General features: G+C 40.7%; 1 protein-coding gene and 2 long non-coding RNA genes across 5 annotated transcripts; 1 reads left to right on the top strand and 2 right to left on the bottom strand.

Annotated features, from left to right (window-relative positions):
• ATP5F1C (ATP synthase F1 subunit gamma) lies at positions 1–19809 on the top strand. 3 transcript variants are annotated; one of them, XM_078075127.1, is made up of 11 exons: positions 47–154; positions 1141–1230; positions 10035–10069; positions 10590–10721; positions 13091–13295; positions 13863–14006; positions 14124–14188; positions 15427–15582; positions 16087–16183; positions 19031–19067; positions 19664–19809. In XM_078075127.1, exons 3-10 carry the CDS (start codon positions 10051–10053, stop codon positions 19035–19037), a joined length of 825 nt encoding a protein of 274 aa, XP_077931253.1. In that variant the 5' UTR covers positions 47–154; positions 1141–1230; positions 10035–10050; the 3' UTR covers positions 19038–19067; positions 19664–19809. The 3 variants fall into 3 exon arrangements, with proteins under 3 accessions (XP_035970255.1, XP_035970257.1, XP_077931253.1); XM_036114362.2 differs by lacking the exon at positions 1141–1230 and having other exon boundaries at positions 1–154; XM_036114364.2 differs by lacking the exons at positions 1141–1230; positions 19031–19067; positions 19664–19809 and having other exon boundaries at positions 1–154; positions 16087–16187.
• LOC144382317 (uncharacterized) lies at positions 11831–14691 on the bottom strand. The gene is made up of 2 exons (XR_013448987.1): positions 14244–14691; positions 11831–11987 (listed from the first exon to the last, which is right to left on the bottom strand). It is a non-coding gene; the product is annotated as an uncharacterized LOC144382317 (long non-coding RNA).
• Positions 16178–27495, bottom strand: LOC118549767 (uncharacterized). The gene is made up of 3 exons (XR_013448986.1): positions 27400–27495; positions 20143–21240; positions 16178–16317 (listed from the first exon to the last, which is right to left on the bottom strand). It is a non-coding gene; the product is annotated as an uncharacterized LOC118549767 (long non-coding RNA).
• Positions 27496–27565: the final 70 nt, after the last annotated feature.

The following is a 27565-nucleotide window of genomic DNA, read 5'->3' on the forward strand; positions in this document are numbered from 1 at the left end:
GACTAAAGGAGAAAACTGGGTGGGAGGGCGCCTCGGGAAGGTCCCGCGCATGCGCGGTGAGGCCTGTCTGACCGACCTTCAGCCGGGCCGGTACCACCATGTTCTCTCGGGCGGGCGTCGCTGGGCTCTCGGCCTGCGCCGTGCAGCCGCAATGGTATGGCAGCTTGCGGAAGGAACGGGAGGGTTGCGAGGAATGGAGGAGTTCGGTTAGGGGGAAGAGGAAGCGAGTGGAGGCGAGTGGGAGGACAGGGGTCGCAGGGCCTGCGAGGCCCCCAGTCCCTAGGAGGCCCCGGGAAGCCCAGATTGCAGGAAGCCCCTCCGATCCGGGAAGGGTGCTCGAAGGGGCTGCGGTGACAGCAAGGGCTCGCCACGTCTCTTGAGGCGGGGTGGGGCGGGGTGAGGGCCACGAGGAGCGGTCATCTTGGACCGCGGGGTTGAGACTTTAGTCTGAATTGATTTCAGGGCGGTCTGGGATTCACTCAACTAACACTCACGGAGCCCCTGCTGCGTGCGGGCTGGTGAAGACCGAGGAGTCTTTCCCCGGGCCCACAAAGGGGGTGGGGAAGACCTAAGAAAAGGTCTAGGGAAGGTTAGGTTGTGCTTTCTGTCCTTGACGCCTTTTGGAACCCTCTAGTGCTGGGCAGGGTTTGCATGGGCCAGTAAGACCTGTTCGATTCAGCCAGGACGTGTATGTAGCGCGGGCTCTTTGCTGGGCACTGCTGAATAAAATCAGTGCCTTCGTGGGCTTATGGTAGTACAGGTGCAAAAGGGACCTTAAAAATCCGCCTGATGGCGATCGGAAGGGAAAGACACCTAGCCCTGTCTTGAAACCATTATGTTGAAGCAGTAACCCTGCAAGGTCATGAAATTGTCCGAAGGTCCTGAGGAGGAGGAGATAGATGGCTTTCGATCGCCATCTGTTAACTGCCGTGCAAGTTTAAGGAATTTAAACATTGGTTTCCGGAAAAAAAATTTCATATTAGAAGGCCACGCAATAGGCAGATAAACGTTGGTTTGTGGGTTGTACCATATAATAGGATGAAATGTCTTAAAGCTAGACAGAGTCTGGAAGAATTTCAGACGCGGTGCTAAGGGGATTATTGGCTAAAAGCTGAGTGTAGCAATTCTCCGGTTTTACAGTAAAGAAGAATTCTAACGAGCTGCAGCGCAAAACTAGATTTTGTGTCCTAATTTTCATGTGGAGGGACTAGAAAGCCTTAATGGAAATAGGTACGTTTTTCATTAAGGAAATAATTCATAACAATAGAGAAAAATTTTAGGGTAATGAGGTAATGAGTAGGATGTGAATACCTACATAAAACTGTTGGTGGATTTGCCTTCAAAGTCAGATTTTTTTCTAATATTGAAAATGAGTGTTCATGGCAATTAAGTCACCGTAGTTGGACTCTCAGTCATGTAGGTTGTCCCATTTGTTAATCACTCAGCACACATTTGTTGGGTGCCTGCCCTGCACCAAGTTGGTACTATGGAAAGTACTAAAAAGTGGTGCTAAACAAATACATAGGGTCTTAGTGAGCTTTATGGGACAGTTTCTGGCATGCAGTGGCGCTCACCAAACATCAGCTCTCCTTTCCCTGTTGCGGTGCAGAAATGTCATCTGTCAGTATTTTCACCTGAGGTAGTATCCGAATTCATCTTTAAGAAATAGAAAGAGTTTCTGAAACGAGGACAAAATATTTTGCGTAAAATTGTAGCAATTTTTAAAAAAACTTGTAAGGCAGTTTGAAGATCTTATAATAAAGGATGGTTTTAAATAAGAGTAGTCTGACGGAACTGTTAGGCTCCTAAATTGGAACCTACATCGGCAGATACAGGTTGTAATCCAGACCTTAACCCCTTTAGAATGTTGGTTTTAAATTGGTAGGTTATGAATATTCATCAAACATTAAGGGAAAGCATTTTCACATATTCCATTATTCTGGGTGCCTTTTTGCTTCCCGTTCATAATTGCCTTTTAAATTCAGAAATGAAAACCATCTTAATGTTTCACACTCCACAGAATTAATTTGGAAGGGGAGAAAAATAGCTTTGCCTTTACAGAACCAGGAAGGGGCATTTTCTCCGTTCTGTTTTGGTTATTGGAAGCTTTAAAAATGCCATTTGTTACTGTTACAGGTTTTGTTTCAGGGAGGTTAGCTTACTAACATTAGCTAAATATTAGGCCTTGTTAAAATCTTAGTGAAATTATATTAGTTGTTTAGGATATCAGTAAAATACCCAAAATTTTGGGAAATTAAACTTGTTTTTAAGTAGCATGTAAGAAAATGGAAATAAGGAAGAGAAGTGTGATTTTTTTTTTTCTGTCTTCAGATCAGGGGAAGAAACATTTCTATTTTGTGTTCCCCATTCTCTAAAGTGGAACTGTTTTATGGTAGCATACCAATAGCCATTAATTGAATTATATTTGTGGAAAAGGAAGGGAGATGGCATTTCAGGAGACAGAAGGCAGATTACATTCTGAGATTGAGGTGGCAGGTATTTATTTACTTGTAAAAGTAAAAAATGTGAGGCATCGGGGTATGTAGTGTAGGAGATCCACTCTGGAGCCAACTACCAGGATTTGAATCTCGACTGCCACTCACCTGGCTGTGTGACCCTGGACAAGTTACTCAGTGTCTGTGCCACCATTTCTTCATCTGTTAAATGGAGGTAATAATAGTGCACAGTTCATTGGGTTAGCATGAAGATTAAATGAGTATTTGTAAAGAACATAGCGTGGTAGGAGAAATGCTAGTATGGATCCAGATACATGAATTGAAAACGACATTATGCAGTTCCTACATAAAATGTAATATAAGAAGGTTTATTGTACTTGCCAAACAAGACTGGATCATGGGTGGTCGTGGGGGAAAAGTGCCAGGGAGTCATTTTTTGGTGGATAGGCAGGTGATGGACTTTCATACAATCATTTATTATTAGAATTAGACATACTTCATAATTTCCCCCGAAGAATTAGCTGATGCTGCTTCTTCCTTAATTTTTACATTTATACAGCATACATCTTAACATTCTTGCAAACTCTGAAATTTCTTTAAGGAATCGTTCCCCTGGCAACCTTGCTGGGACTCCCTCCTCTACTACTACTCTTAGTTTTGCTAACACTGCTGTATGATCATAGTAAATAATGGTAATCCACAGGGGTGCCTGGGTGGCTCAGTCGGTTAAGCGTCTGCCCTGGGATTGAGCCCCGAGTTGGGCTCCCTGCTCTGCAGAAAGACTGCTTCTCCCTCTGCCCCTCCCCCTGCTTGTATGCTCTCTCTCTTTCTCTCAAATAAATAAATAAAATCTTAAAAATTTTTTTTAATTTGATTTTTTAAACTTCAAATAGGGGCACCTGTGTGGCTCAGTCTGTTGAGCGTCTGCCTTTGGCTTGGTCATGATCCCAGGGTCCTGGGATCGAGTCCCACATCGGGCTCCCTGCTCGGCGGGGAGTCTGCTTCTCCCTCTGCCTGCCGATCCCCCTGCTTGTGCTCTCTCTCTGTGTGTCAAATAAATAAATAAAATCTTTAAAAAATAATAATAAAATAAAATTAAAAATAACTTGGGACTCCCGGGTGGCTCAGTCAGTTAAGCGTCTGCCTTCGGCTCAGGTCATGATCCCAGGGTCCTGGGATCGAGTCCCGCATCAGGCTCTCTGCTCAGCGGGGAGTCTGCTTCTCCCTCTGCCGCTCCCCCCACTCATGCACACTTGCTCTCTCTCACAAAAAATAAATAAAATCTTTAAAAAAAAATAATGGTAATCCACAACCTCTGACTTTTCTATCCACTATATCTGATATGTTTTAAGTTTCTCCAATAATCTCCCAAGGATTTCTCAGGATTTGATGCAGTTTCCAGAACAAACAACTGATTCAAAACTTTATATTTTCATTTGCAAAAATTATATATTCAGTAGAGCAAGCTGCCCCTAAAGAGAGTTGGGATCAGCTTATGGTTATTCTGTATGTACTCAAATTGTACTTAAAAATAACGTAGACGTCTTTAGAACTGAATGAAAGCTAAACATGAGAGCACTTCAAAATAGGAAATTAGGGCATGTGCACAGCATAAAGAATCACAAAAGATCCTACCTCTTCATACCTCTCACTTGGGATACTTGTGGAAACCAAAACATTCTGTGTTCATCCAAATATGGCATGCAATTCAGATTTATTCCCTGATATTCTCTGACTAGAAACTTACATCCGTTAAATTGGAGTATTTGCCTAAATCCATAATGTCCAAATGTCACTCCTTATAGTCTATACATTTAGATTGGTTGGGGTGAAAAAGTAGGTATTACAAAAAAAAAAAAAAAAATCAACAAATGATGTTATTTTCCAAGTGCTATTATGAACAGATGTTAATGGAATGGTCAGTATGTCAGGTAAGTGCTCTGTAACAGCAGAACTTGTCAGTTTTTGACAACTTCTGTCTTATCCGTTAGTGGATCCATTCTTACAACTAAATCTAACGTTTTTCATGTAGTCTCTGTCCTCTTCTCTATATTTCTTTGTCTATGGCTGCATAACACCAATAGTAAGATATATGTCAGATTTTGGGGCACCTGGGTGGCTCAGTTGGGTAGGCGTCTGCCTTTGGCTCGGGTCATGATTCCAGGGCCCTGTGATCGAGCCCCACATCAGGTTTCCTGCTCAGCAGGGAGTGTGCTTCTCCCTCTCCCTCTGCCCCCCCACTCGTGCTTGCTCGCTCTCAAATGAATAAAATCTTTAAAGAGAGAGAAAGGTTGTTAAAAATACAGGTTTTGGTTATGACCTTTTCAAACTTTTTATGCATATTATATACATATAATCACAAAAATGGGATCATAAAACATAATTTTATAATATCCTTTTCTGAAGGTATTGTGAAGAGGCTTTATTTTTTAGTAGTTTCAGATTTCTAGAAAAGTTGAGTACAGAGAGTTCCAGATACCCACATCCCACTCTGGACAGTTTCTCCACTTAACCACATCTGGCATTGGTGTGGTGTATGTACTACAATTAATGAAACAATATTGATACATTATTAAGGTGCATGGTTTCATTAAGGTCATTCTTTTTGTGGTTTATTCTGTAGGTTTTGACAAATACATAATGACATGTATCTACCGTTACAGAATAGTTTCACTGCCCTAAAAATCTTTCCCCAGAATCCTAGCAACCACTGATCTCACTCTTGCTGTAGTTTTGTCTTTTCTGGAATGTCAGATAGTTGGAATCAGACAGTATATAACCATTTCAGATTGGCTTCATTGCTTAGCAATATACAGTTAAGGTTCCTCCATATCTTCCGTGGCATGATAGCTCATTTATTTTTATTGCTGGATAACTCCATTGTATGGATGTACACATTTTTCCATTCATTCACATATTGAAAGACATATTGGTTGCCTCCAGTTTTTGGCGATTGTGAATAAAACTATAAACATTTGTGTGCAGGTTTTTGTGTAGACATAAGTTTTCAGCTCAATTGGGTAAATACCTAGAAGCGTGATTGCTGTATCATATGTTAAGACTGTTTCGATTTTTAAGAAACTGTCAAACCATCTTCCGAAGTAGCTGTACCATTTTGTATTCCCACCAGCAATCAGTGAGAGTTCCTGTTGCTCCACATCCTTGCCATCATTTAGAATTGTCATTTTAAAAAAAATTCAGCCGTTCTTGGGGCACCTGGATGGCTCAGTCAGTTAAGCATCTGACTCTTGGTTTCAGCTCAGGTCATGATCTCAGGGTTGTGGGATCGAGCCCTGAGACAGCTCCATGCTGGTCGTGGAGCCTGCTTAAGATTCTCTCTCTCTTTCTGCCTCCCTCTCTCAAAAAAAAAAAAAAAAAAAAAATTAGCCATTCTTACAGGTGTGAAGTGGTATTTCATTGTTTTAATTTGCAATTCCCTAATGACACGATACTGAGCACCTTTTTTATGCTTTTTTGCCATCTGTTTATCTTAGGCTTATGTTTAGATCTTTTGTTCATTTTTTATTTGGGTGGTTTGTTTTCTTACTGAGTTGTAAGAGTTCTTTGTATATTTTAGATAACAGTCCTTTATCAGATAGGTATTTTGTAAACATTGTGTGGCTTGGATTTTCCTTCTCTTAATAGTGGCTTTTACAGAGCATAAGTTTTTAATAAAGTCCAGCTTAATCATTTTTTTCTTTCATGGATCATGCTTTTCATGTTTATCTAAAAACTTAGAGCCATACCCAAGGCACCGAGATTTTCTCCTGTGATATCTTATAGAAGTTTTATAGTTTTGTGTTTTATCCTTAAGATCTATGAGTCATTTCAAGTTAATTTTTGTGAAAGGTGTAGGATTATTATCTAGATTAATATTTTTCCATATGGATGTCCACTGTTCGGCACCACTTGTAGAAAAGTATATCCTTTCGCCATTTAATTACCTTTGCTCCTGTATCCAACATGAATCAGTTGACTGTATTTGTGTGGGTCTATTTCTAGATTCTCTATTCCTTATGCTGTGTGTTTTATTCCCCAGACTTACTCATTCTGTAACTGGAAGCTGGTATCTCCCACTCCCCTTCACCCATTTTGCCTATCCCCCACCACCCCTCTCACCCTGGCGACCCTCAGTTTGTTCTCTGTGTTTGTAGGTCTCATTCTACTTTTTGTTTGTATTTTCATTTGTTTTTGTTGTTGTTTTTGATTTCACTTATGAGTGAAATTCTGGGTTCTCTCTTCCAGTGATCTACTTGCCCATTCTTTCACCAATACCATGCTGTCTTGATTACCACACTTTTATAGTAAGTCTTGAAATCAGGTAGTGTTGGTTCTCTGGCTTTGTTCTTCAATATTGTGTTGGCTATTCTGGGTGTTTTGCTTTTCCATATAAATGTTAAAATCAGTTTATTGATATATATAAAACAACTTGCTGAGGTTTTGTCAAAAATTGTATTGATCAAGTTGGGAAGAATTGATATTTTAGTAACATTGAATCTTCCTATTCATGAGTATGGAATCTCTCTCCATTTATTTAGATCTTTCATCAGTTTTGTTGTTTTCTTGTGGCATATTTTGTTAGATGTATATGTAGTCTTTTTCTGTGTGTTTTTTAATTGTGGTAAAATACACATAACAAATTTACTATCTTAACCATTTTTTTAAAGATTTGTTTATTTCTATTTATATGTTATATATATTATTATGTATATTATATTTATAGATTTTATTTATTTGAGAGAGAGAGAGAGCACCAGCTGGGGAGAGGGAGAAGCAGACTCCCTGCTGAGCAGGGAACCCCCCTCCCAGCCCCCCACCTCGGAGCTCCATCCTGGGATCGAGCTCCATCCTGGGATCGTGATCTGAGCCAAAGGCAGACGCTTAACTGACTGAGCCACCCAGGCACCCCCATCTTAACCATTTTTAAATCTACAATTCTATGATACTGTTTTTCTTTTTTTTAATATGCTATTTTTCTAACTTGAAATTCCCAAGTGTTCATAGCTGATAAAAAGAAAGCAGTTGACTTTTGTATGTATTGACCTTGTACTGTGCAACCTTACTATAATTGGTTCCAGGAGTTTTTTTGCCAATTCTTTGGGATTTTTCTACATAGACAGTTGTGTCATTTATGAACAAAGGTAGTTTTACTATTTCTTCCTTTCCAATCTGTACACCTTTTATTTCCTGTTTTGTCTTATTGCATTAGGTAGGACTTCCGGTACAATGTTGAATAGGAGTGAGGAGAGAGGACATCCTCGCCTTAGTCCCAGCCTTAGGGGGAAACTCTAGTTTCTCATCATTAAACCACAGGGGTTTTGGGTAGATGTTCTTCATCAGGTTCAGGAAGTTCTCTATTCATAATTTGCTGAGGGTTTTATTTTTACTGTTAATGGGCATTAGATTTTGTCAAAAAATTTTTCTGCATTTATTGGCCATATGATTTTTCTTCTTTAACCTGTGGGTGTGATGGATTATATTCTTTGATTTTTAAATGATGAACCAGCCTTGCATACCTGGAATAAATCTCACTTGGTTGTGCTATAAAATTCATTTTAATATATTGTTGGATTCAATTTGCTAATCTTTTGTTGAGGAATTCTGCATCTATGTTCATGAGAGACAATGTCCTTTAATTTTCATTTCTTACAATGATTTTTATCTGGTTTTGATATTGGGGTAATGCTGGTAATGCTGGTCTCATAAAATTAGGAAATGTTCCCTCTGCTTCTAATTCTCCTTCCCTATTTTGGCACCAACATCCATGTTCCATGAGTTAGAGATCTGTATCTCAAGGCTCAAAAATCTCACGTTTCCCAAGCCCATTGGACATTTCCACCTTGTCCCATGGTCTTTATGTCATATTCATTAAAATTCATTATCTCTAGAGAGATCATCCCCATTCAGTTTTTCTACCTTGCTTAATGACACTATCCACTCAGGTCATTAAATTAGAAATCATTCTGGGGCGCCTGGGTGGCTCAGTCGTTAAGCGTCTGCCTTCGGCTCAGGTCATGTTCCCAGGGTCCTGGGATCGAGCCCCGCATCGGGCTCCCTGCTTGGTGGGAAGCCTGCTTCTCCCTCTCCCACTCCCCCTGCTTGTGTTCCCTCTCTCGCTGTCTCTCTCTGTCAAATAAATAAATAAAATCTTAGAAAAAAAAAAAAAAAAGTTTAAATTAGAAATCATTCTTACTGGTTTCCTCTTCACTCTTGAGAACTTGCTCATAAATCTAGTCTTCCTGTTGCTTTGCCAACATGTTAGTTCACATTCTTGCCTTCTCCAGTCTGAAAACTGCAGCAGCCCCATGCAGTCCCCATGTCATCAATATTCCAACATCATTTTGTGTTTTTCACTGCCATCTGAGGTACTTTACTGAAAAACTAAACTGGTTGTGGGCTTGTATGTATTCATTGTTTCCCTGCTACCTATAAAATAAAATTTAAATTAACCCAACCTATGTCTCCAGCTTCAAAACTACATCCTGTTTGGGAATGTCCTCCTTAGGCCTTCTTTCTTTATGCACAAATTCACAGATTCTTCAGTTCTCCCATGGAGCTTTCTGAGCCAACACAGACACTTTGTAGAGATTTAAGGCCTAACAGATAATTTCTATTTGATAGCATGTTGTCTTCCTTAGTAGGGTGGCAATCCTCTCATATTTATCTTTCATAAATGTAGCTTTCATAAATGTAGACGTGTGTGTGTATATTTAACATACATTGAAGTCAAATCATTTTTACTTTTATGCATTAGCACTGTAATCATAAAGACTAGAAAAATATTTAATGTACATTTTATGTAAATCTTAAGTTTTTATGAATCTTGTTTATGAGATAATAGTATGCTTCCTATGGTCACAGACCATGTCCGGGAGCATAGTAGATGCTTAGTACATTTTTCTTTTTTAAGATTTTATTTATTTATTTGAGAGAAAGAGAGAGCATGAGTGGGGAGGAGAGGGAGAATTAGGCTCCCCGCTGAGCAGGGAGCCCGATGCAGGATTCGATCCCAGGATCCTGAGATCATGACCTGTGCTGAAGGCAGATGCTTGACCGACTGAGCCACCCAGGCGCCTCTGCTTAGTACATTTTTTTTGAGTTGAAGAAGAACTGGTTTAAATAAACTGTACTTTCACACATGTGGTCATGTTAGAATGTATAATTGATCCTAAGTGTTCAGTGAACTAAGGAAGTCAAGGTAGCTTTTTATAGGTGGCTGACCTTGGTTTTAAGTGTACTTGGATAGCCTAACAATGGGAAGGACTTTTTTGTCATGGAAACTGTATAGGCAGAGGCATGAAGGTGGGACTAGGGGCATGTGTGATCTCCATCGTGACTGGTGGAAGGTCTGTGCTGTTAGGGCAGATGAAATGAGGCCTTTGGTAGTAAGGTTTGGTATCAGTATTAAGGGATTAAATATGTGTGTGTATGTGTATAAATATCTGTATATCAGAGTCCTATATTTAATAGATTGTTTTTTTATGGGGCATTCTTTAAATTTATTAAATTTGATAGTTTTTCTTGTATTAGGGGCTCTTTTTCAGAAAACTAAAATATTTTTAAAATCTTCATTTTCAGGATCCAAGTTCGAAATATGGCAACTTTAAAAGATAGTAAGTACTTTATCTCAATATGTGAATTAAGAAAAGCTAATTTTTGACAAATAGAAATAAAGATATGCTGCTTTAGCCCATTGTATATTTGATAAAAATTGACAAAATATTCTAGGTCATAGGTGTGTGACATTGAACTGGTTTTGGAAAAGACCAGTGTGAGGCAACACACGGTGGTTCTGATTCTGTTGTCTGTACCATGACAGTGATATGAGTAGAAGAAACTATTTAAATGTTTTTAATGTGTGCCGCCCTGTTCTGCGGCCATCCTATTCTGTCTAAGTGGCAGCTGGGTTTGACCTTCTGTTAGCTTTCCCGTGGCCTCCTTGCCTGTCTGAGCAGCGGCTGGCTTTCACCTTTGCTCAGTACTCATTCTAACTTCAAGCCTCAATTGGCATCATGCTGTTAATTGATGGTCTAAGTGCTACTTATTCTACCTCACAGTTTAGAAAGCTATTGCGATAAATTCACAAGTGAAATGGTAACTCCTTTATCATAACACAGTATTTCTCTTTTTCAGTTACCAGGCGACTAAAGTCAATCAAAAACATCCAGAAAATCACCAAGTCTATGAAAATGGTAGCGGCAGCAAAATATGCCCGAGCTGAGAGGGAGCTGAAACCAGCTCGAGTATATGGGATAGGATCTTTGGGTAAGTGAAGGGTATAATTCACAAATTATGAAGAACTGTTTAACAAAGATCACCACTAATGACTTTTATTTGGTGCTTGGTGACGACAGGTCTAATCTGAGTGTTAGACATTCCTCGTTTTTCACAACAATCCTACAAGGGTCAGAACTGCTAGAGTCCCTGCTTTATAGATGAGAAACACTAAAATCAAGTACCTTGCCCAAGGTCACATACTTAGTGGTTTGGCATCAAAGCCTGCCTGTTAACCGCTGTATGTGACTGTGAATATTGAAAATACTTTGAAAATTTTCCCAGATTATTAACTGTATATTCAAAAGAACTTAGAAATATAGTGCATTCAACTCAGGTGCTTGACGTCGTCCTGTGATGTTGTGATGTTGTGATGTGCTGGTTTAAGACTGCGGGGTGCAGAGGTGATAGCCTGCAGTGGAGTTGACTGATCAGGCATGGACAGGACTCATGAGTACTTGAGTGGAAGGTTTAAACTCAACCATAAAGAAGGCAAATTTTGCTTATTAACTTTGCGTGAGAAAATGATAGAGCAGTAGGCCTTGGTGGAAATGAGTCCTCGCTCTAAAAACGCCACATTTAGTTTCATGTAACAGGTGCAGAGGACAGTTGGTAGGTTAGCTTTCAGCGATCCATATCAACTCCAGCCCTTTGCTCTCACGAGTCCCATTCGCTGCACAATAAATCCTAAGCACCTCGGTGGCTCAGTAAAGTTTGGTTGATAAATTACATATTTATATGAAAAGGGAAAGTTATTTCAATATTCACCTTTTTTGCTGCTATGAATAAGTATGATAAATTTATTTCCCTCCAAGGTCCATAATCACAAAATTATCTCATGAAGAAACTGGCTTAGATGTCTGATGAGAGTATTTGTGGTAAAATATTAAAAATTCAAGCCAAGGCTGCCAATCAGTTCTGAAGTCCTTCAAACCAAATACTACCTGCTAGATATTAAGTGGCTAATTATTTTAAATATTTAAATTAGAAAATTTTAACAGGCATTTTATGCTGTACAATATAAAACATAAAAAGAGACTTAAAAGAAATATTCTCCCCATTCCCCTGAACTTTGGAGTTGAATATTTACTTCTCTCTGCTTTTGGTTTGTTTGTTTCAAAATTTTATTTAAATTCTAGTTGGGGTCACCTGGGTGGCTCATTTGGTTAAGTGTTCGACTCTTGATCTCAGCTCAGGCCTTGCTCTCGGTGGTGAGTTCAAGCCCTGCATTGGGCTCCATGCCCAGGGTGGAGCCTCCTTTAAAAAGAAAAAAAAAAATTATCTAGTTAGTTAACATATAGTGTAACATTGGTTTCAGGAGTCGCACTTAGTGATTCATCACTTATATACAACACCCAGTGCTCATCACAATAAGTGCCCTCCTTAATGCCCATCACTCCACTTCTCTGCTTTTTATGGAGGGTCCTCAAGTTTTGGCGTTTGAGAATCCCTGCTCTATAATGAAAAAGGTAATAGCAGGAATTTTGTTGAAATGGGCGAATGTGGTGGCTGTGAAGATGCACCTTGTACCTACAGGGGCACCAGCTGCTGGAATTCACCCTGCGTTTGCACCCAGGCCATGCTTCCCACGGGCCATGCCTAGCCAGCACCTGAGCAGGCAGGATACTTGCAGCCTCCCCAGTGGTCTTGCTGAACTTCCCCTAAACTGCACAGTGGTCCAGGAAGCTGCCACCCGACCTCTCTTCCCTCTTTCCCGCAGGTCAGACCTGCATCATGTTGTGATGGCCCTTCTGATTCCTTCCTGCCTTCTCCCACAGCCATTTCCTCTGTTTTCCCCAGTAAAATCTGCATATTTCATCCCATTTAATCCCCTCTTGGCCTCTGCTGCTGACAAGGCTAGACCAACCAAGTGAGGTGGTCAAAGCAATCCCCAGAATAAAAGTGGCATCTGCTATTTTAATGCCAACAGTTTTTATAAGAGCTTGATATGCAGATTATATGAGCAGGTCAGTAAATATTTGCTTCTTACTTTTTTGCTTGTATACTGAAGATTTGCATCCTTCCCAAGTCTGGTATCTAGGTAAGTTGGTACTCTGTAATTCAGACCTCCTTATAAATTCTTTAATTGTACTAGAGATTTCTTTAAGTCAACATTTGAGGTAAATTGATTGGCCCTTGGAGCCTTTATCACATAGAGAATTAAACCTTTATGGTTTTCAACCTGATTATAAATGGAATAAGTACACAGACAGTTTTGATTATATCAGATGCCACCTACATTTAAATGCATCATTTCGAAAACAGCCAACTCTTTCAGCTCTTTTGTAAATTAGGGATCTTTGCTTTATTTCGAATATGTTACATATTTTTAAATTCTTGCTTTTTTGTTTGTATTTAAGCTCTGTATGAAAAAGCTGATATTAAGGTGCCCGAAGACAAGAAGAAACACCTCCTTATTGGTGTGTCCTCAGATCGAGGGCTCTGTGGTGCTATTCATTCCTCGGTTGCTAAACAGATGAAAAGTGAGGTGGCCACGCTCACAGCAGCTGGGAAAGAAGTCATGCTTGTTGGAATTGGTGATAAAATCAGGGGTATACTTCATAGGTAATTTAAATAGATACTGTTTATGTGTAAATGGGTGCAAGCATGAATAAGTGGGAGTATCTTTGATAGTTTATTTCAGCAAGGTGTCTTTTTTTGGTTACCTATTTTTATACCCATAGAGAGGGTTTGGTTTTGTTTTTGTTTTTTTAGGACAATCAGAATATATAGATTTCTTCTGTTTTTTTACTTGTGTTTCTCCTTCATCCAACCCATGAGTGGAACACAGTAGGAATATCAAAAGCTAGTTGCCATTTTAAACAAACAAGGACTCTGAAGAGCCAGCACAGCCTGGAAATGTCAGAAGTGAACAGCAGTTAACTGAGATGGGAAGAAGAGAAATCAAGGCATAGAGAAATATAACACAAGAGAGGCCTGATTATTAGTCCTTAGTTCTTGGCAGCCACTAAATAATCATAATAATGGATGGAACAACTCCATTCAGTGAACACCCCCCTCCCCACCCCAAAAAAAACTTGATCCAAAGTGATAATACTTTCCCTCGTTCCCTGTGTTATTTCGGCAGAAGTATTCCTTTAAACTACTCTGTGTGATCTGATTCTCTTGTAGGACTCACTCTGACCAGTTTCTGGTGTCCTTCAAAGAAGTGGGAAGAAAACCTCCTACTTTTGGGGATGCGTCCACCATTGCCCTTGAACTGCTAAATTCCGGATATGAATTTGATGAAGGGTCTATCATCTTTAATAAGTTCAGGCAAGAAAAATTTAGAAATCGAAGCTTTTTCATGCTTGTGTTCATCCTTTAAAACAAGTAAATGCTTACTTAACAGTTTATTATTTTGAGATTGACATTTGCTCGTGTAATTTCTAGGTCTGTCATCTCCTACAAGACAGAAGAAAAGCCCATCTTTTCCCTTGAAACTGTTGCAAGTGCTGGTAAGTAGTTTTTGCAGGAAAAGGATTTTTCTGTGTAGAAAGCAGAGGTTTATACCTTTGGGAAAATAGTGTTTGTCAGGATGGCCTGTTTTGGCAGTAACAGAACCGTGTTGGGCTTTATCACTGTCTGTCAGTGGCTTCCATGATCTCTTGATCCATTCGTTAATGACTCTGACTCCATTCCTTCATTAAGAGAACATAAATAAATAAATGATTAGACGTGTTTTCTGTTCTCAGAGATTGAAGAGCCTAGCTAGGATTGGCTTTGCAGTCTCTGTCTGGGAACTCTCCCGAAGCACAGTACATTCAGCCGCTCTGGAGTCGTGACGTGAACAGTCCTCACAACTGATTTGTGTTGACCCACTCAGCTCTCTTGTCTTACTGTTTGAGTAACGTCATCATTGCTCAGGGTAGCATCCTAGAAATAATATTCTGGAACCGATTTTATTTTCCTGAGGCATTTTCCCCTTCTGTACATAGTATTTCATGTATTAAGATGTATACTTTTTTTAACATTTTAATGTCTCTGAAGTTGGGATGTTTCTGCCAGTCAATGGCATGCCATTTTTAATTGTTGTTATTTTCTTTCTTAATGGTCTAAAATCGGGGTTATCATCCATAGCATTTTAAGTTTGATGAAGTACAGTACTTTAGCACTTTACCCTAATAAATGAAGGTTGAGGTGTGCCACTAAATTTCTGCATTGTAATCAACAAGATGTAAGTCGGTCTCTGATTCCTGCCCCCCTCTTCCGTATTCCATTTCCCTCTCATTTACCTGATGGACACCTGCAGATTTCTCCAATAATCAAATGGCTAATTTGGGATTTTTGTATTCCACTAAACGAGTTTCAGTTTTTTCATTCATTCTTTTATTTTTTAAAAAAATATTTATTGAGTATTTGCTGACATTGTGCCAGGCACTCTGTTTGATGCTATCCAGGGGACCTCATGACCATGAAATGCAGAGAAGTTATTTTAATTGTTCGCTTCTTAGGTTTCAGTAAGTTAAGCATTTACAGTAGAATATCAAATGCTTTGTTTACACATTATATTTTGGTGAAAACCTATAATCTATAGTGTGGAAATAGATGAAACTTTGAGAACTGAATGTTTTAACCTATCTTACATTGACTTCTGCTCTGTAATTATTAAGGGTTTTTATACTGGTAAGCTGTTTTTGTTTAATCCCTCTTTGCACTATGTAACTTCAAAGAAATTTATGACCTGTTCTTTCAGAGAGCATGAGTATCTATGATGATATTGATGCTGACGTGTTGCAGAATTACCAAGAATACAATCTGGCCAGCATCATCTACTATTCTCTAAAGGAGTCCACCACGAGTGAGCAAAGTGCCAGGATGACGGCCATGGACAACGCCAGCAAGAACGCTTGTAAGCACACAGTGGATCTCTTCTGAAAGCGTTATTCTCTTGCTGAGAGTAGCGTGAGGACCTTTGCATCAAAAACATGACTGTCCCTTGAGTAGACCAGGAAACAAGAGAACAAGGATCTAGTCCCAGTCCTCAGTTCTCTTGTCTTACTGTTTGAGTAAGACACTGATTCTGCCACTGATTCTATGACATTTTTGACCAATGACCATCTCTTTCCTTGAATTTTTCCATCTCAAAAGACAGACAAATAATCATCTCTGCCTTTAAGGAAGTATATCTCACTTGGTTGGCAGTAAATTTGCAAGTACTTTGAAAAGGTATCTATGGAAGAGGTAAAAATATCTTTGTGAAATTTTTTGAGAGGCCAGCTTTGGTACCCAAAAAGACATAAAAATTCTTATTTTTAAATTAAGCAACATACACCTCTGAATACATTAAGGAATGAGTTATTCTTTCGTCGTGTTAGATAGTGTTGTCTAATCCCTTTGTTTTGTTTGTTTGTAGCCGAGATGATTGACAAACTGACCTTGACGTTCAACCGCACCCGCCAGGCTGTCATCACGAAAGAGTTGATTGAAATCATCTCCGGCGCAGCAGCTCTGTAAGTAGCAGCAGATTCCCTCCAGACACTTTTCCTCCACTCTTCCGTGTCTGCTGGCTTAACGTGACGATGTTTCAGTTTCAGTTTTGTTGTGCTAAAGGTGAAATGATCCATTGCCTAACCTTGTAATCTACCTTAAGGATATAAAGATTTGGTGAAAATGAGATCTCTGGTTTCTTCTGCTTGTTTCAAGCTGAAACCTTTGGGCTTAGTTTCTTCTTTTTGAAATCAGTATATTGTTAGCTCTCACTTTCCTAAAGCATTAGGAATAAGGATGTAAATAATTTAGTATTATTTATAAAAATCTGTCTTTGGAACTTAAAACATTACAAACCAAGCTTTCCAACTATAGGACTGGTTTTGGGTTTGGTTTCACTTAAATCTTGGGTTTTTTGGTAAATCTTGGTCAAAATTGGTTCTTTACTTACTAAATTTTCTATGTTAGTACCATATGATAATGTACCATTTTCCTCAAGGAAATTTCTTGGTTGTCTAGAAATGTTAAGGTTTATGAAACCAGGGTTGAGAAAATGGGGAGTCTATTTTTAAAATGACTAAACTGAACCCCCACCGTGTGTCAAGTTCAGTGCTAGGAAGTGTCAAAGGATGTGATCAAGGCTTTGCTGTTGTAACAGGATAACAAAAACATGCAGGTAATTGTGATGAGAGGTAAATGTATAGTAAGTTTCTTTGACTCTTCTTTCTCACCTCCTCCTAATTGGTCACTAAGTTCTGTAAATTTTACCTTGTTAATATCCCTTGACTCTTTCCCCTTTATGCCCACCTAATGCAGATCCTTGTCATTTCTCTCCTGAATTAATAAGGATATCAAGTGCCCCTTATGTGTCAGACCCTGTGCTAGACACTGAGGATGTAGTGGGGACAGTATTTGCCCTCAGAGAGCTCACAGCCTCCACAGGGAAACTCTTTTCCTCTTTTCTAATTATCTTAGAAATTGCAGGAGAAAAGAGGGTCAGCGTACTATGGCTCAGAGCCAAGAGCAGTTTTGACATTTTGAAAGGGTTATTTTGTTTAAAAAAAGAGACAGTATGTGACTCACAAAGCCTACAATATTTACTGTCTGGCCTTGCAACAGGCTGTTATAAGGAAAAGAATAGAATCCATTCTCTTACATAATCATCCTGCAGAACACTTTAGCTTGAGATAATGTGATCCTGTGTTTTCTGGCCACCAACACTCTCTAGTCTAGTCTTAACCACCACCACGTCTCACTTCCCTTGAACTTCAGCCGCATTGATGTACTTCAGTTCTACAAACACGTCATGTGCTTTTGCCTGAAATGCCATTCTTTTCTTTCTTTTGCACCCTGGATCCTGGATTCTTCATCTGATAGACAGACTTCCATTTCTCTCTCTCCTGAATTGAGAGAAGCCTTTCTTCCAGGAAGCCCTCCTTCACCATTCGGGTGGAGCACCCTTTAGCATCCTGTGCTTCCCCTTTTTAGCATTTACACTATTTTATTAGGAATTGCCTTTTTATCTGCCTGTACTCCTGTGGCTTGGGAGGGACTGTGTCTTACTTTTGTAGCCCTACCACCTGGCACATACTTCCTCAGTAAATACTTGTTGAGCGAATGAGCGATGTGCCCTAAGAGGTGGAAATTCAGAAGAGGGAGAGAGAACATTTCAGTGGGTGTGTGAAAATGTGGATCCATGTTTGAGAATCAGGGATAGATAGGTTCGTCACTAAGGTGAAATTTAAATTGGGTATTAAGTAATTCCTTAAATACTTAAGGAAGTATTATCTCCCCAGGATAGAAACTGGGCAGAATGCCAAAGAGACACATAAAACTGATGGAGACCATTGTATAAGTTGTCAGTCAGATCCATCAGCTTTGCTAGCCCGGGCATCCTTGTCTTAGTTTGCTTTCCAAGCATGACTTTGTTAAGACTAACCCATCTCTCAGTCTAGTCACTAATGTTGTGTTAGCATCAGAGAGTACAGTGCAATGATGAATGGTCCTGCCACTTCCTAGCATGATAAACTTGGCTGTGATACTCTTTCTGTGACTCAGTTTTGTCCTATAACACGGGGGCTAAGGCGAGGATTACATAAGCATATTATTCATTCCCTTCCTTGCTGTATGTCCTATTGCTAATGCTAAGCTGTTTTCTTCTTGGGTGGTAAGTGTGAGGGAGCCTGGGGGAGAAAGCTGCATTCTGAAGTTTCTAGGGACTGTGATCCAGGGAACCAAGGATCCTGTTTTGCTCTTGAAAAAGGAATGCTGGGAATAAAACACGAGGAGACAGCATCTGCAGTATTGAGGACTGCCCTCTTCCTTGACTAGAAACGTGGGAATCCTGGCTAAAAAGGAACAAAACCAGGGGAAATGAGGAGAGGGAGATTGGGACATAAAAACTGAGAATCAGAAATTGACTATTACATCTTGGCTCTCTAGAAAAGTCGTCTAAATCCTTTAGGGTTGGCTGTGCAGTCCAAGCTTGGAGTGTGTATATGAGTGGTTGCATGCTCTGTAACCTATCAATTATTCTGGTTAAAACTTTACTATTTAATACAAACACATTTGACTCCTTAGTAATACACTGTGTGCTATTTATTGGGAAAGTAGTGGCTTCAATTACACTTAGTAGTCTTGCCTTCTTGCATCAACATGGTTTTATTGTTCCAACCAGAATGAAATTAGTAACTTTTTATAACAGGCATCGGATCTGTTTTAAAGGAATAGTTTGGTAACTAATTTACATGATTTCCTCAAGATCCTGAGTGTGGAAACGGATGTTTTTAGTTGGAAATGATACCTGATTAACTAGCATGGATTGCTTCTTGACTGGCTTGTTTTGTCTTTTTTTCTAACATAATAACCAGGGATTAATGAAAACCAAGTTTCATCCTCAGACAAGAGGTAAAGTGGCAATATTTCACACTCTCTCCCCAAACCCCACCAGAAAGAAATCTAGCTAGATACGATTGACGCTGATTAAGCAAGTGAAACAGATTCTCTGAGATTTAGATTTTGGCCCATTTATAGTAGCTGCCAGCTTGTGGTAGCATATGGGTAATGCCAGGCGCTTTTTTTTTTTATTTATTAAATAAACTTTACGGATAGAGAATTAGCATTATTTTGAAATATTAAATATAGACTGGTGGTTCTCAAACTTGATGGTCTCAGGACCCCTTCATGTCTGACATAATAGAAGAGAGCTAGATTCTCATTTGTTTCTGTATTCATTCTGTCCTGATAGTACATGTCATTTAGCCCTGGAAAATGCTACCATGTACTCTTGAGAATGAGTAAAACAGGCAAATAAGAAAGTAGTTTTGCCTTCATGGACCCCATAGAAAAGTCCCTAGACCAAAATTTGAGAACAACTAGTATATAGTAACATTTTATTGTGTAAAGTCAGTTCTTTAAACCCCACTTAAATAGGTATTGTCTCTTGACATCATTATTTTTCCCTCCAAAACTGACTTTTATTTGTTCTGTACTTTGTTTTTCAGATAAAGAAGGAAAATTCAGCCAGCTGATTTTATTTTTAGCTTACTGCTGTCCTTGTCAGAAGAAATTGTTGGTCCATTGTTTAAACTACTAAAGACAGCAAGATGTTTGTAAATTATCTTACAATAAACAACTTACCGAAAGAAAATCACTGTCTTTTCTTATTATATAGGAACAGTAGTTAATAGTTTTCAAAGTGGGATGTTAAAAGTACTTAAAAATATTGACCTGCAACTGCTAAAATTTTTTGGTAAGAAGATAATCTAAGAGCCTCTGCTGATTTTACAGTTCCAGAACACCCTTCGCAAGTCCAGAGTATTTGGGGTTGGGGGGAAGGAAGAGGCAGCAGGCCACAAGCTAGCCCAGGCTTTCATTCTTCTGCTCTTTCAAAAAGAACATCCAACAAAATGAAGTAAAAATGCTATTGGAGTCATTTGCTCTTTCTCATCTATGGGATATAGAATTCCAGGCATATACTTACTTTAAATTTTAAGTATCAGGGCACCTGAGTGGCTCAGTTGGGTAAGTGACTGCCTTCGGCTCAGGTCATGATCTCAGGGTCCTGGGACCGAGCCCCCCGTTGGGCTCTCTGCTCAGTGGGAGTCTGCTTCTCCCGCTCTCTGATCTCTTTCACACTCGCTCTCTCAAATAAATAAATAAAATCTTCAATAAATAAATAAATAAAATTTAAGTATCTTTTCTAAGCACTGAGAAATCTTTCAGTATGATAATTCATTCCATATTCACATTTAGATAACCATTAAGATTGGATGCCTAACCTGATTATGCACAAGTTGGCTGTGCCAAAATGTCAGGGTTTTCCTATTTAAAATAGGGAAATTATTTTTTTTAATTACAAAAGTAATATATAAATTACAAAAAGAACTATAAAAAAATAATATATAAAAATATAGGGGCGCCTGGGTGGCTCAGTAATAAGCGTCTGCCTTCAGCTCAGGTCATGATCCCGGGGTCCTGGGATCGAGCCCCGCATCAGGCTCCCTGCTCCGTGGAAGGACTGCCTCTCCCTCTCCCACTCCCCCTGCTTGTGTTCCCTCTCGCTGTCTGTCTCGCTGTCAAATAAATAAAAACTTTTAAATACATATATATATATATTATATACCCATTCTCATTTAACAATTTGTATGCTGCTCTTGACTTTTAAAAACCATTAAATACAGCTATTTAGAAAGATTTCTCCAAATGCTTTATTATTTTGCCAACAACTATTTTCACAAAAATGAAATGAATGGTAAGTAATATAAAAACTGATGAGTAACCACAAGCCTGTAAGGAGCAGTACTGCCTTCTTACAAGAAGGCTGCGGAAGAGAAACTGAACAGCACCCAGGGTCCTTTTCTAGCTTTTCCTGAGCCTTTACAGGAGTCACTTGACGGGTCGATGAATGAGGCTGAGGCATCCGGGCAGACACGTACGTGTGTTCAAACTACCAGATCACCTTCAGGAATGTTAGCGAGGAATGGGGCTAGGTGGCGTTTTTTATCTTGCTTCTAAACACGTTGGCCCATCTCCAGTTTTGAGGACAACAGAACACTTCTGTGAGGGTGAACTGCATATTCTAGACAACACAGCAGGAAGAAAAGCAGGAATGTAAGCACATTGTCGAGTAAAAATCTGTCAGGCTCAACGTGACAAGACTCAGAGGTTCAGAAGAGAGGACAACAGTTGTGGGGGCCTCATGGTGCCAGCCCTCCGTTTGTCTCTGGAGTATGGACGTTCTGGCCAATCAGTGGTGCTATGTCAGGTGCCTCGCTCTCCTGGGTTGGAGCTCACTTCCTGTGTCACACTTTTCCCTCTCTGATGTTTTGGTGGTGTACATCTTCCAGGTAAATAGGTAAACCTTTTAAGAGCTTGCATATCTTAAAATACCTATTCTATGACGTTTTCATGGAGACCCCGCTCAACCCTTACTGGTGGTGTGATCTTGGGCAAGTGACTTATTCTTTCAGTCTTAACATCTGTGAAATGGAGATGAAAATAGTACTTCATAGGGTTGTTAGGAAAATCAAATGAGCTAATGCTTGCCAAATACTTAGAATCTGATACAGGGTGAGTGCTGAATACAAAGTGATGCCCCCAGTGCGCTTGGGGCCCCCTAGGCCTGTGCTATAACCCGCTCAGCTGGGTTCTTTCATCCCGGTCCCCAGCACGTCCACGTTCCACATTCCACTGGGACGGGATGGTAAGGACCAGGGGTCCTTGGGTGAGTCAGCACTCTGCTTTCAGGATGAAAGTTCAGTCCGCAGGCCCTGGGTCCTACTGGTGTGTCAACAGACGGTGGATAGCAGCCGCCCCTTGTCCCCGCTGCTGCAGCTCTTGGAGGAGGTGCTTATCTCCTTACCACCACTCAAATCCAATCACTCAAATCCGATTCTCTCAAAATAACACCTTCACTGAGAGAAGACACGTGTGGTAAAATTCACTGTTTTAAAGTGCATAATTTGGGTTTTTAGTATAGACAGTTGTGCTCTAATTCTATACGTTATTGCAAGATGAATTGGTCTAGAAGGCATACGTTTATTGAGCACTGACTGCCTGCTAGATACGATGATGTATACTGGGCACTGATTAGTAATTGAGGTGAACTCCTGAAGTGTACAGCCAAGAACAGAAAGAATGATGAGTTTCGTTTGGGGCATCCATCAAACACTAATTAAATGAGTTGTAGAAGGGATATCCAGATAGACATTAGTTGTTGAATAGACGCAGTTAGTTACACTAGTCTGAAACTTGGGAAAAATTTAGGATAAACCGTTATGTTAAGGAGTCATCTTTATATAACCATGAAAATTACTGGAGTGAAGCATATAAAAAGAGAACAAATACTTAAAAATTAGGCAAAGGCATTAGAGGAGAAAGCAAATATTTGCTATAATTGAAATCAGGGTTCTTACTTTGGGAGGAGGGAGATATAAATATGAAATTCCTCCCATTTCATATTTGAGGTAAGGAATATGAGGTAAGGAGGTAAGGAATATGAAGTTAGGGGTTTGAATCAGGCATCAGTATGTACTTCAGACTTTTGGAATATTCATATTTTCTAGTTTTCTCCACCAAAAGGCCCCTGAAGCAATGACACCCCAGTAAAAATGAAGGTCAGCTAGAGCCCATATCTTGGTTTCTAAATAGCGAACCAGAGCCCCTTAGAGAGATGACTAATTCTAAGTCTAGGGCAGGGAAGAGCATAAGGTGAGCCTGGGAAAATCTTGTGCCACCAAGTATGGAAACACTCAGTGAATGACAGAGGCATGTTAAAAGCACACAGCAACTGGCCTGAAAGGACTCCTGCTGGCCAAATACAGGATAATTTAAGCAGCAAAAGAATAATAATGTTAAGAGATTCTAGCTCACTGGATAAAAAAGCATGTCTGACTCCATACTAACATCATACTAGAAAAAATGAGGGAACTTTCTAGAACGTCTGCTAAGAAAGGTAGGAAAAAATGCTCAGATTAGAAAAATCAATGCTTAATAACCACCAGAGTAATGACTGACTGACTCAGAGATCAGACATGGATGCTCATAAAACCACAGTGGCGAAAGGTTGTGGAGAAGCAGGTTATTCAAATCGGCTCAAAGTATCACCTTATGGATTACTTATTAATCTCAAAGTTTAAAAAAAAAAAAAAAGGATACCTTACAATGGTGACTGGTAGATACCTAACCTTTACAAATGACCAAACTTTGTCACTAGTGATGGCACAACATGACCCTTGCTGTTAACCTGTGTAGGAACATTGTTGCCAAAAATGTTTAGCTTGAACCTAATCAGGTGAGAAAACAATCAAAGATTGCAAGACATTCTATAAAATAACTGTCCTAAAAAACAAAACAAAACAAAACTCCTAGACTTTGCAAAAATGTCATAAAAGACCAAAAAAATAAAAGCCCTACAAACAACGGGGTGGGGGGGGGGCTGATCTTATTAAAAAAGACTATAGAGATGTCAATGAAATGAAAGGAGGGATTCTTAGATTATGGATTGAAAAATTAAAAAGCTATAAAAGGCATTTGGGGACCATGGGAAGATCTGAATACCCACTGGATACTGGGTAATACTACTGTATCACTCTTGAGTCTGTTGTGTGTGACAATGGTATTATGGTGTAGCAGAAGGTGTGATGCTCCTCCCAGATCCTCCCCCCGCCAACAGCAGGACTTAGGGGTGTGTCTCCGGAGCTTCTGGAACTGTGTCAGGACACAGCCCTCAGCACTTAACCCTCTTCGGAATCCTCAGCTGGAGACTGCCCTGCCCCAGATCACAGCCCCCTCCCTCCTGGGCAGCCCACACCCAGTGCCTGCTCAGTGTGGGAATATAAAGCCAGTCCCCCTTGTCTGAACTCACAGGATGTCTCCCTTCCCCTACCCCCACCTGCTTTCCTTCCCTGGGTCCTGATCCCAAGAGCACTCCTATAGACTGATCTCTATCTCAGAGGCTGCTTCCTGGAGAGTCTCACTTGGGGCAATTTTTTTTTTTTAAGATTTTATTTATTTATCTGACAGAAAGCGAGAGAGGGAACACAAGCAGGGGGAGTGGGAGAGGGAGAAGCAGGCTTCCCGCTGAGCAGGGAGCCCAGATGCCAGAACTCTGGGATCATGACCTGAGCTGAAGGCAGATGCTTAATGACTGAACCATCCAGGCGCCCCATCACTTGGGGGGCAGTTTGTATTGGAAGGGGTGGAGGCAGTAGATACTAAGACAGGAGGATTTTAGGAGCTGGGTCAGCCACCTAGGTGGCTGGCCCTGAGGACCTCAGCACTGGTGGTAGATGGAGCATGATAAGCCCCTGGCACAAGGTAGGTAGTTCTAGAATGTGCAGGTTGTAAAACTTTTACCAGGGGTGAACTAGGGCGGTATAAAGTGGAAACAAGCTGGTATGAGGTATCAGTGTTCAGATATTCAAGCAAAGTGGGGACAGTAGGACTGTAAAATAATACAGGCCAAAAGGGCTGTACTTCGCTGTTTATCAGTCAGAAGCCACGTGAATGAACTCACAATAAGAGAAGTTAAGAGGTGGGGGAGGAAGTCACCTGGTGAGTTTTAGAGACGGTTCCCAGAACAAGGGTGGATGAAACAGACAGATGGGCAGCCGATGAGTGGGCTCCTCAATCTGTACCATCAAAATAATTCACGGATAGACAACTAGGTGGCTGAGGACGGTCGCCCCAATGAGCAGCCATGATTCCTTGCCCAACATCTGGATCCGAGCCAATTTTCAGACAGAAACTCTTAAGTCTTTAGGAAGAAGAACTCAACACCAAATGGAGAGGATAATGATTTCCCTACTCCTCCGGCAAAGGAACCAACAGTCACTTACTCAAGTAACCACCCACTGGAGAAAGGAAATACTCAAACATTTTGAGGATTTCAATTCCCTGATCCCCCAATGTGTAGTTACATTAGACATACAGGGAAGTTGGCACAACCTCCACACTGATTCCTTGGCCTGCGGGGTCAGAACTATGGTAGCGGGGAGGCTGAAACAAGCTCTTGAGATTGGTCCTGTAGCTCAGGGAGAAGGGGAAGGGAGAAATTAGTGGCATCCTTAAGGACTCAAAGAATGCAGGGCCAGTGGTCCCCATTGTATCTCCATGTATCATTTGACAATTTTGGCCCCTACAAACGTAACTCTCAGTGACCCACCTGTGACACTGTTCTTGTCCCTGTAACTCTGGCTCCTCCAGGTTGACAGTTCTAATTTGCAAAAGGGGGAATGCTTTCACCAAGGGACACACAGGAGTCCCACTGAAATATTAGCTACAGTTGCCAGTTGGGCACTTCAGCCAGGGGTCAGCATGCAGAAAGAGAAGTCATTGTGCAGGTAGGAGTAATTGACTCCGGTCATTAGGAGCCCACGCTGCAGTTACACAGTGGGCAGCAAGGAGAGATGGGTGGCACCCAAGTGGTCTGGCTGGGTGTCTCTTGGAACTCTCTTGCCCAATGTTGCTGGACCACGGACAGGTTCAGCAGCCACTGGAACACTCCTTAATAAACCTTCTGCAGGCTGATCTCCATCCCAGAAATAACTTCCTGGGGAATATCCTTGCTTTGAGGAGATACATACTGAAGTGTTTCTTTTCTTTTCTTTTTTTTTTTTTTTAAAGATTTTATTTATTTATTTGACAGAGAGAGACACAGCGAGAGAGGGAACACAAGCAGGGGGAGTGGGAGAGGGAGAAGCAGGCCTCCCACGGAGCAGGGAGCCCGATGCGGGGCTCGATCCCAGGACCCCGAGATCATGACCCGAGCCAAAGGCAGACTCTTAACCAACTGAGTCACCCAGGCGCCCCAGTGTTTCTGAGTTAAGTGTGATGAAGTTTGCAACTTATTCTCAAACCGTTCTGAAAAAAAAGTATGTGTGTATACGTATATAGTAAATGTAACAAAGCATTAACAATTGATGAATCTAGGTGAAGTATACGCCTGTGCTTACACTTTTCCATTTCAACTTTGCTGTAGGTTTGAAATTTTCTGAAATAAAAGATTAAGGAGTTGAACACACACACAGAGGCAAATGAAGAAGGGTCTAATATAATACTGAAGGGACAGCAAGATAATAAGGTATTGTGAAATCCAAGGTATAAGAGAGTTTCAAAATTAAGGTAGTGTTCAACAGTAACAAATGGCTACAAAATGGTCAAGTAAGGTTAGGACTAAAAGTCCTAAGGCTAAAACTCCCATAGAGTTTGCATCCCAAAGGTCCCCGATAATCTTGAGGACACAAGTGTCACTGAAGAAAATATTATAGGCACCCCACCACGGAGCACCATCTCTTCAGAATTGTCATTTGGCTGAAGCACCACATTTTCAGTTCTACTGTGGTTTTGACTTTTAAAAATTGAGTATCTATGATGTTCACAGTTCTGGAATACTCCCGGTAGGGAGAATGTAGATGCATTCAGAAACACGATTTATTGGGAAAGGCACATAAACTCAAATACTAAATGCACTGTGCCAAGTAGAAGAATAGAGAAATTGACAGAGAAATACAGAGGAGAGAGATGAGGGGAAGGAAGGAAGGAACACTCTAGAAGCTTGGGGTGGGGGGGAGCACAAAAGGGCATATTTAAGAGATAATTAGATCAGCCATTACAATTGACTACCCATAGGTTGGGTAATATTTATAACTCGAGATATTTATCACAAAGTCCAGAGTTCTGGTCATCTGGAGAGATCTGGCAACACTTGACTGGGGCTGGGAGAAGAGTCTTGAGTAGACAACAGTTCCCCATTCTCTCAGCCTGCTTCATCGATTTAAGGTACTTATTTGCCCTCTGTAGGCAACTGAGTTTTATTGAACCCAGGGCTGGGATTAGAATGAGGCGAGTAAGGCAGGAATTTGGGGGAAGTGGTTTGGATTTTTTTTTTTAATACTGTATTAAAAAATGATTGATCTTCAGTTTTCTTGTGCTCCCATAAATTTTGCACCGAGGCTAGTGTCTCACTCGCCTGATTCTAACCTCTGAGCAGCTTGGGTTTGATTTAACCTATACATGGTAAGCAGCAGCATAGGCAAGATCGGATCAGATCCGCGTTTGGGGGCACTTAAGTTCCCACGCTCCAAATCCCGCCCCTGCACTCACAGCCTCTCAGGTTCCCACTTCTAACACCCGCATTTCGATTTCATATCCTGACTCCCTCTTTTGCCCCTAAACCACTGACGGTCCCCTCTCCCTTTCCCTCCAAAAGAGCCCACCCAAGGCCCCAAGCACCTGCCTCCTCGGGCGCATCCTCCACCTGCGCTCAGCACAGCCGTTTCCTGCATCCTTCCAGGCCCAAGAGTCGCTTCCGACACCATCGCTCTGCTCCAACAGGGCGGAGCTTCCTCATTGACGCGATCAGCATTCGGCTAGTGCTGCCTCGCCCCGGCGACCGTCCAGCG

This window comes from Halichoerus grypus, chromosome 6, assembly GCF_964656455.1.
Source record: "Halichoerus grypus chromosome 6, mHalGry1.hap1.1, whole genome shotgun sequence".
Taxonomy (NCBI): Eukaryota; Metazoa; Chordata; class Mammalia; order Carnivora; family Phocidae; genus Halichoerus; species Halichoerus grypus.

Bases quoted from the DNA above. Each gene is read 5' to 3' on its own strand.
- ATP5F1C (XM_036114362.2), top strand. From the start codon at position 99: ATGTTCTCTCGGGCGGGCGTCGCTGGGCTCTCGGCCTGCGCCGTGCAG. The intron at 155-10,034 runs GTATGGCAGCTT...CTTCATTTTCAG, and splicing joins TGCGCCGTGCAGCCGCAATG to GATCCAAGTTCGAAATATGG. The intron at 14,007-14,123 runs GCAAGAAAAATT...TGTAATTTCTAG, and splicing joins ATCATCTTTAATAAGTTCAG to GTCTGTCATCTCCTACAAGA.